We start from the raw sequence: 10234 nt of genomic DNA, 5'->3' as shown, positions 1-10234 counted from the left end.
ATTAAGTTAAAATGGCATAATTAAAGTTGATTTAAGTTTCTTGAAGACATCGATATGGACACTTAATAAAATAATACTACCTCCGTTCCTAAAAGTTCTTTACGCTTTCTATTTTAGTCCGTTCCTAAAAGTTATTTACACTCTACTCTATTCCATTTTTGCTCTCATTTGACCCACCATAACTTACCCACTCACACTACTTTAATATTGATTTTCATCCACTCACATTGTTGGACAATTTGTAGCCTCTTATTTTCCAAATTCTTTTATTACCGTGCAAATTGTAATCGTAAAGATCATTTAGGAACGGAGTAGTAGGATATAAAATCGAGAAAGGCACTCCACAGTACAACTTTCTCCAATTATAAACTCATCATCTCAATCATAGCGAATTTTAGCTAAGTCGTCATGTTGCTCAGCAGTTGAATACTTTTGATCCATTTCAGATAACCAGATAATTCAACAATTTCCACTTTCTATAAGATGCCCAGCTGCCTGCCCAGCCTATTTAGGTGGAACTGTAACCAAAATTATTGTCATTCTATTTATGATTTATAAGTAAAATGCTTCAAACCCCCCACTGAAGCAAAGGGAGCACATACTTTATGCTTATGCCACGCTATGTACATCTCAAAATCAAACAGCAGCTACAGATTTCGTTATTAGTATGAGTGTTTACACATTCATTCTTCTTCATCAGTGGAAGAATAACCAGACGCACCAAAATTGACGCCTTCTGAAAACATAAAAGCACTCATCCCACTGCTCTACTCGCCTGTTCTGCTCTATCAACGCCAGAAGACTGCTCCACTAATCTGCAATACATTCACATGTCATGAAACAAATAACAGATGAACTACTGTGATACAGACTCAGGTATTTCTGTCTAACAGAACTTGACCATGGTCCAAGTAACATAGGAGGGGAAGAGAAAGAGACACAATCAACAAATTATCGTGCAGAACTTAATAATACCTGGGGGATTCAGAACCAGGTCCGTTAACATAGCTTGCTGATGAAATTGGGTTCTGCTGAACAGAAATAATGCTGCGGTCTGTAACTCCAGACGAAATAGGAGATCCCTGGAAGCTTGCAGATGAACTAGTTCTCGAAGAAATTCCTGCAACATGCAACATAGTAAACAATCTTTCAGCTGACTTATAACTTATAAGCATGCAATTCCTGTCATGAGACTCTGGCTGACTCTAAATTTCATTCACCTAAAGATCATTGATTATGTATTCGCTATTCAAACAAATATGAAAGAACATTCAAAAGTAACAAATCGAGTAATTTGAAGAAGAAAAAAAGGATGATTTAGAAGCTCGGACTCTAACGAAAAGATAATCCTTCTGCGACTTTACCAATTGAGGCCGACAGTATGATGTATAATCTTCAAATCCCAAAATGAATTACTGTAACAAGGAATTAAGTTAGCATTTTGAAGACAATTTCCTGCCGAACAACAGAGGGATCTCAAGCAGATCATGCACTGTTGAGCCTTAATGAGAATCATAGGTAAAGAGCCTTCACTCCCAAACTTCTTCATGAATTATAAGTAAAAAAAGAACCTAAATCATGAAACTACGGAACAGATGTAGCAGGGGGCAACCAACAAGATAACAACAATGAAGAATGAGCTAGATGTGTGGTAGAGTTAGAGACAACAGATCACTCTTTTATCTAGAAACTTTATACTTGCATATTTTATTGTAGCTTAGTAGCAATCTCAGTGACAAACACAAGATATTAACAAGACCCAAAAATTCTACTTTGCAAATCAGCAGATAAATCTATCATTAGATTCACACAGAACAAACTCGCTGGGTTAAACAAAGAGCTAAAAGCAGTCAGGATATGAGCCAAATTTTGATGAAACAAAATACATGGAGTTTAGTCATTTACCAAAATTTGAAGAAACAAGATTAGGAATTACCTTGTAAAAGCACAACTAGGCAGAACAAGACAGTGAGCAGAGTAGCAAATAACTGGTTTTTCGATGAAGCAACCCTTGCTTCTTTGGCCTTCTTCATCGCTTTCATCCGCTCAACTCGAGCACGCTTAAGCTTAGCAAGCTCATGAAGTTCCCTAATCAGCTTCTGATCAGCTGAATCCAATGACAAACCTCTAGGCGGTCGTGGGGGTTTCGGTGGTTTCTTAGCACTCATCCCCTTCGGCCTCTCCTTAACTATCTTCTTCTCCATTACACCTTCCTTCCTTTCATCCACTACCATCAACTTCACACTCTCACCATCATCACCCCCACAACTCATAGTAATCGAAGGTGAAACCCTTTCTTCAAATTTAATCCCTTCATTGTTCTCAATTGCTTCACCCCCACTTAAATCTAGATTATTACAAGCTCCCCCCATTTCAAGATCAGTATCAAAATACCCATCTTTTGAAGTAAGATTCTCCATTATAGTACTCAATAACTTATCTCCCCAGCAATGCCACAGAGCTCATTTCCTTCCAATTTCCTAATATTTACACACTACCCAGAAAAAATCTTCAATTTAATTATACTTTTCACACGAGATCCAACCTTAATTTCCGTTCCCCCAAATTAAAGTTTTGACCCAAATGTTGGAAACAACCCTGCAATCCAAAGCAAACATTTACAATTTCGCACACACCCAGAAATTTGAACAACTATATATTAAGCCAGAAATTCAAATTGAACAATTAACTAACACTAAATTCGCTCAAACCCCAAGTTTAAAATCACATTCTCAATGCAACAAACAACAGCAAAGTATCAAATTTAATCAAAAATAATTGAATTGGATTAGCGTAAAGATTATTAAAAAAAATTAAAAATACCTTTTGTTGGATGCGAAGAAACTGCAGATCCGAAGCTGACAGTAGCAGCAGAAAACGAGGGTAAAATTAAAGAATTTGAACAAAAGATTAAAAAGCAATTACTTGGATCCTTCGCAACTTAGTGAGAAAATTTGAAGAGAGAGAAAACAAACAAAAAAAAAAAAAAAAGGAGAAAATGGAAGAGGATAAGTTTGAATTTGAGAATGAAAACCCAGAATTTTATAAGTATATACTGTGGGAAGAACTGAGTATATGTTGTGACTCACTACTTTTATTTATTTATATAATTATATAATGTGAGTAATAAAAATAAAAAAATGAGGGGCAATTAAATGAAAGTGACCCAAGAAAAGAGGGAAACCCGGGAGAGTCACCGACACCTTGTGCAAATATGAAACCCATTTTGCTAACTACCAAATTGTTTTTAAGATTGTTTCACAAAATTTCCATTGTTTTTAAGGAGTACTAATTTGGATTTAAGTAGTTTGGTCAATTAGGTGGGCTATAACTTAAGTTTGTATCCTACTCTCAATTTTGGGTCAAATCTTGGTCAATGGACCCGACCTTGTTTTTTATTTTTACGCCGGTAAATGTATATGGGATTTGGTCTTATGTTTTACGGAGTACGGATTATATGTCAAGCCAATTATACGAAGTATTCTTGTTTGTGATTTTTTTATTGGTTCTCTTGTTGTGACTCTAGAGTTTCACCATGGGATCTTTTAATACGGAGTATCAAATGAATTAGTGGTCTTAATTATTGATTTCGTCAGATAAACTGAAACTATTATTACTGAAATACTTAAAATTTAGTTCTACTTATTAATTTTGTTAATAGAAATAACTTACCTTAATTGGGTTACTGATTTTTATTGAAAACAAATTTATTTTACTGAATATTATTAGAGGTGAATAGAATGTGGTGGTAGGCCTCTAGTTTTTTAGTATGACTTTTAGCCAAATTTTTTTAATTTATTTTATTTACCTTGTTGGTTAGTAATGTAGTAAAACAACCAAAATCTACTTTTGGTAAATGTTGTTGCTTAAAAGCTTTTTTTCTTGCACTTTTTTTTAGCTATTAATAACAAATTTGATTAGATTAGCTTTATGCTACTGTTGTTGCCCTTTTCATAAATTAAATCATGAGTTTTTCCAGTTCATGCATATGCCCTTAAATTAAAATTAGTCTTGTAGTAATAATTAGTTAAACTAATGTGCCTTTTAATCAAAATTAGTATAAAAATATGTCACCTAAACTTACTCAATTAGTGGACATCATCTTTGTAGATTATACCAAAAACAAGTCCCACCCAAGCTAAGGGCAACTCCCACAGTCCCACCCAACTGCCAATTTCAATTTAACTATAATCGGGTTGGCCCATAACCGTCACCATTCATCCCCACTTAGCTCCTATAAAATCTACTTCTATAATTATTTTTCGGTGCTTATATTTTATAAACACAACTTATATCTAATTATAAAATTAAAAGGCACACTATAGTACCAAATGGTCCAAACTTTCCATCCAATACCTGTCTCCTTTTCCGACTTTGTGTTTGCGTAGATATATAAGAGTGATCAGTATCTAAGATAAACATATAATAAGATGTTGTGAGGTATTATGTGTTGTCTTCTAAAGATAAAAATTACTCCGTATCTTTAAAATCAACCAAATTTAATTTCATGATATGTCTCATATCAAACTTTAATTTGTAATATTGCGTACTATTCGGTAACGTGTTTTTAATGTTAGAGAGTAGCACTTTATATCTAAATCAAATTTTGAAAAAGTAGAAATTTCTTTTTAAGAATGATTGATATTTTAATTAACTCAAACTAGTTGCTCATAAAGAAAGCTGCAAGGGTCGAAAGAAAGGCGACAATAGAGTTTTGAATGACCCACGTAAACAATTAACAAAGATTCACCTTGTTTGTTTGCTTTATTTCTTTTCCAATGGCATTAGCTCTTTGGAATTTCAATTAGTTGCTGTTTTGGTGATGTTAGCCCAACTGCCCAAGTTTATGATCAATTTTATAAGTGTCAAATATATGATAATTTCAATATTTAGGCAATCACTATTCACAAATTCACAAATTCACAATAATGTAGAAACATTTGTAGTCAACACTTATTAAAAGATTTTCTATATAAAAAGTGGGAGTCCATGAGTGCATGTGTTGTTGTAAGTCTCAGGTTCGAGTCTCCTCACCCTATTTGTAATTTATATTGCCGTTTTAGTTTATTCACACCAGTCATCCTAGTCAAGAAAGAATATAAAAAATTATACTCCGTACTCGTATATATTTATATTATTCCGTAATTCGTATATATTTGCAGTTGTATTAAGCCTTAAATCTTTATTGATTACTCAGAATTAGCTTAAGGATGCATCCAACGTTCTCACCACCTTAAAAAAAAAATGTAATTCGTATATGTATTAGATCTAATAAGTTCCATTCATGTGGTGAACAAGCTCCTATCAGGTCTTACAAATTCTAGTCAAGTCCTGATTTTACTCTCTCAAATTTATTATGGTTTAATCAGGTCTAACAAATTTAGATAAATTCAACTTTTTATCCGTCGAAAAGAAAGCGTTACCCTAAGCAAAGCAGTTGATCGACAACCAGTTTGTTAAGCAAGGGGGGTTCAGAAAAATAGGAGTGGATCAACGAGAAATTAGCTCCAAATTTAACTCTCCTATGTTTGTTTACTACAATGCAAATTATTCAACGTTAATTAAACATAAACTCAGGTGTTTGTGATTTAAATCGATCCCTGCATATTCTCCCGGTATTGTTGGATCACATTAATGTAATGCATTTCCTTGTCTGCACCAAAATTGTTCTTAACAAATGGGAATAACACAAATCTTAACATTTGACTTTTATTAATTAAATCAATTAATTACTTGGGCGCGCATAGTATAGATCATACGAAGTATTTTAGTCTTTTAGTACAATTTCTGCAGCAACTGAATTTTATAAGAGCAACTTTAACGGGTGTGAAAAGAGACTCGTTTGCAGATATTTAAAATGTTAAGCTAGTACGGAGTACTTACTATGTGTCTATGTGACTATGTGTATCATTGTTACACATCTCTTTAATTAGTTTTGTTTGGAGCAAAATGCAAAAAAGTACTAATTGACAAGTAGAATTGATTTGGCAAACCATTTATGAAAGAATAAAAAATTAGGCTTTGTTGACCTGAGGTATACCAAAATCAACTAAATGGTGTGTCAACATCAACTCCCCTAACCATTCGAGCAAAAAGTAATTAGGAACTACTCCGTATGTAGCTTGAAAACGGATGTGGCCTCTAGCATGATAAGTTATAAGATGTACGCAGTACGTACTACTTATTAGTTATTATACTACCACTTGTTCGGTTGTCTATTGGAGTTGCTCTAAGATGTTAAATTAGGTAAGTAAATAATTTCTCTAAGACCATTGTCGAAATATGAATGATATAATAATGTCAACCTTGTGACGAAATTAAATTGTACACTAGTTATTATTCTTAAATAGTGTAACTTCCTACATAGATTTGTTTGTAACCTGAAATAATTAAATACTTAAAAATAAATTAAATGAGCAACATATATAATAATTTTGGAGTATTTTTATAGGAGTTATAATTACTATGTCTAATTTTCTATCCTCGATTTTTAGGATTAATAATTCCATTTTTGTAACTTTACCTTTCACTCTTCAATTATTTATGACTTCCTACTTTCCTATGAAATCCGTTGAAATCATAAGCAATTTTAATTTTTGATAACTTTTAGACCTCTCTCCCTTTTCTTGATTAGAAAGTTTACCTCACTTATTTTTCTTCTACGGGGTATTTCTTTATTATTAGTAACCCTTGTATCATTATTATATTAACTTCAACTAAAATTCCTTACTATATGTATTGGAAAATTTGTAAATCCTACAAAAAAAAAAAAAAAATTGTACGAAGGCCTGAGGAAGTACCTACCCCATATCCAGTGAAGTCTCAAAATCAAAGAACCCTACAAATCTAATTAAATCAGCCTTTTCTTGAGCACGAGCACATAACACTCGTTGGCACCACTCATCGTATTAATTTGAACCCCTCAACAAACAGCAACGATGATTAATAGAGTAGCTGAGTGGGGTGATTCCCTAATTCATAAACCCTACAAAAAAAACAAATTGACCCAAAAATTGATGTGATTTTCACAAATCATAAACTAAATTTGTCTTTTAACATTGACATTGTATCTAATTTATACGATGAATTATTGCAAAATATCTTTAAAGGTTTGATCCATTTGTCCTACCATGATCATTTGTTGTTAAAGGTGATAATCGAACACTTCTAAGAGTTTTGGATCGTATGACTTGAGATACTGTGAATTCGGATTATTTTTATTTGTAATAGTGTCCTAGTCGGAAGGCATCAAGTCAAGTTGAACATGTGTGATGTATGGGTTGGTGGTATCAAGCGGTCGGGTCAATCGCCTCAATTAATTCGTGTGGGTTTTGTTTAGTTTTTATTATTTTAAATTAAGTAAATATAATGTCCTATTTTATTTACCCTATTTTCACTTGTTTCAAGAAAGCCTTGTAGGATTCGCAAAGAATATTTTTTTTGATGGGTATACTGATTATTATAAATGAAGTATTTTGATGATTTGAAGAGTTTTGGACTTTTGGGTCGTATGACATGAGACACGGTGGATTCGGATTATTTCAATTTGTAATAGTGTTTGGGTCGGAGACTCAGAAAGCGTCAAGTCAAGTTGATACGAGTTGGTGGTATACTGGTATCAAGCGGTCGGGCCTATAGTCTTGGTTTGGGTTGGTTTCGTTTAGTTTTTTTTATTTCTTAATTAAACAGTTAGGTTTAAAATAATGTTTTACTCACCTTATTTTCACTTATTTTTTTAAAAAATCAATTAAATTCAGATAAGAAAAAATTAGGGTTACTTTTGAAAAGTTCGGTTAACTTCACATAAATTCAGATAATACAAGACTTAGAGCCGATCAACATGGGCCCGACCCGAAAATTAACGGGTATTGGGCAGAAGATTTCAGCCCAATTTCCGGGCCCGGCCCGAACTTTTAAAAATTTTGTGGCCTTTGGACAACGTAAAACAACATTTTTAGTTATAAATTTGACCCGATCCGGAATTGGCCCGAAAAACCCGCTATTTTTTACCCGGCACGGCCCGACACATTGGGCAGATTTTTATGTCCTTGAACCGGCCCGAACCCAGCCCGGCTCGCCCATTTCACTACAAGAATTTGTATCTTTAACGACAACTTAATTACGACAGGTCAAAAATCCCGTCGCAAAAGCCTTTTGCGACGGGGTAAACAACCAAACAATGACGGGAATAACCGTCGCAAAAGCCTTTTGCGACGGGGCAAACAACCAAACAATGACGGGAATAACCGTCGCAAATGTCTTTTACGACGGATTTACGACGGGATTTCTATTAACGACGGCCCCCTTTTATGACGGGTTCGCGACAGGAAATCCCGTCGTTAATCAATGATTATTGGCCTTTCGCGACAGGATTTCCCGTCGTTAATAGTACAATTTCTTGTAGTGTTTGATCAGGTCTTTTACAAGTTCAGAAGAAAAAAAAAAAAAAATTGAAAATCTTTTTAAGGGAAACACCCTAAGATGGGAAACATAAGTGTTTGCTGATTTCGTAAATGTTGAATTTGAAGTCATTTTAGGTTGGTTGTCATAAAGATCACATGAGCTTAGGTAAACGAATTCTGAAGTCAAGCAGTGTCACAACTCATCGCGTTTGAAGTTATATTGAATTAGCTATGGTCGATTTTTTTCATATTTTTACATGTTTACGAGTGTCTTACGTACTCCGTACATAATTTAATATTATTTATGACTTTATTGACGTACATGATTTTAAGTTTGATCGGATTCTAATATGATTTATGACTTTATTGAAGTTGCTTTAGCGTACTCGTAGTTTAATGTTGATATTTCTTATTGCCAAAAGGAGATACTCCGTAGCAATTACACCAAGTGCGGTGATGTATCATCTCTAGCTTATAAGTTGTCCTATAGTTTAAAAAGGAAATAAAAGAAACTACTTCATCTAATTATAACTTCGTTGATTTAGGCTTTAACTTTTTTAATCCGTATTAATTGCGATGGTGTATTAATTGTCCTTAAAAATAAGGTGACCGATTCTCCCATCCTCCATCAAATTATACCATTTTGGGAAGAATCGAAAAATAAAAACTTCTTCTCAAATAGCAACAAATTAAAATGATAGGTAAAATGCCAAAAGAGTGCTCCGATCCAACTTCTTCAATTGCCCATACAACTTTTCATCAAATTTAGGTGATAGCAAATCAGCAAACCTAGGAAGCATACCTTTGGCAGCTTGCGGTATTGCTTCCTATCTCACTCACTCACTCACTCTCACTCCCTTTCTCATCCCAACATCAAATAAGATAATCATAAAATTATGTATTCGAGGCAATCTTATCAAAAACTTTGGGTTTACTATCCGGTTCACCCTTATAGTTAATCCGGATTTGGGGAGAATCTCATCCGAATTGTTGTTGGAGATCGAACACGCGATCCTCCTTACCAAGTTCAGTTTAAATCACCACTAAACCAACAGACAATTGTAATTTTATCTAAACAAATTAAAAGTTAATATTTTGAGGTTGATATAAATATATTAACACTTTGCGACCAGTAATATTTGTCAGGAAGGGTTTTTTTTTAAAAAAAAAGTAAAATGAAGTGTTCTACACACTTTGAGAGTGGGGGATCGTTAGGGGAACCCTCCCTCAAATGGCCCTTAGTGAGGATTGAACGTCCAACATTTTTAAAAGTAAAATGAAGTATCATGTTGGGTCGAAATTCCACACAAAAAACAAGCTAGACACTTTAAGAGTGGAGAATGATGGAGAACCCCTCCCACAAAGTGTTCCTCATGGGGATTGAACCCTCCCTTAAAAAGAAAGCTTTTCCATTAGGTCAAGTCATTGCTTGATTATCATGAAAAAATGAAATCAAGTATATATAACTCATAAAAATTTACTACTTACGCTATTAGTAAAGTCATTTAAAAACTGAAAAAATGAAATCAAGTATATAGTACTGCGCTATTATAAAGTCATTTAAAAACGACAATAGGATTGTCTCAAAAAGTCGAATCTGGCAAAGAGTTCCCTCTCTTCTCCACACAAAAACAAAAAAAACAAAATTCACAAAAAAAAGGTTTCTTGTATGTAGACTAATCAATCTCCGTTGGGCTTATCACTAGACCTGATAAAAGGATCGTTTGGATCGGATTCGGATTGAGTTCAATCGGGTCGGGTCATTTTGGGTTATTTTTTTCGGGATGGTTACGAGTAAGGGTCGGGTCCATTCGAGTTTCGGGTAACTTCGA

At 33.9% G+C, this 10234-nt stretch overlaps 1 protein-coding gene across 1 annotated transcript; it reads right to left on the bottom strand.

Annotated features, from left to right (window-relative positions):
• Nucleotides 1-521: 521 nt before the first annotated feature.
• Nucleotides 522-3116, bottom strand: LOC110798324 (uncharacterized). The gene is made up of 4 exons (XM_022003500.2): nucleotides 2824-3116; nucleotides 1937-2598; nucleotides 976-1120; nucleotides 522-815 (listed from the first exon to the last, which is right to left on the bottom strand). Exons 2-4 carry the CDS (start codon nucleotides 2418-2420, stop codon nucleotides 755-757), a joined length of 690 nt encoding a protein of 229 aa, XP_021859192.1. The 5' UTR covers nucleotides 2421-2598; nucleotides 2824-3116; the 3' UTR covers nucleotides 522-754.
• Nucleotides 3117-10234: the final 7118 nt, after the last annotated feature.

The sequence above is a fragment of the Spinacia oleracea genome, chromosome 3 (assembly GCF_020520425.1).
Source record: "Spinacia oleracea cultivar Varoflay chromosome 3, BTI_SOV_V1, whole genome shotgun sequence".
NCBI lineage: Eukaryota > Viridiplantae > Streptophyta > Magnoliopsida > Caryophyllales > Amaranthaceae > Spinacia > Spinacia oleracea.
This window is presented reverse-complemented; position numbering and strand designations above follow the sequence as displayed.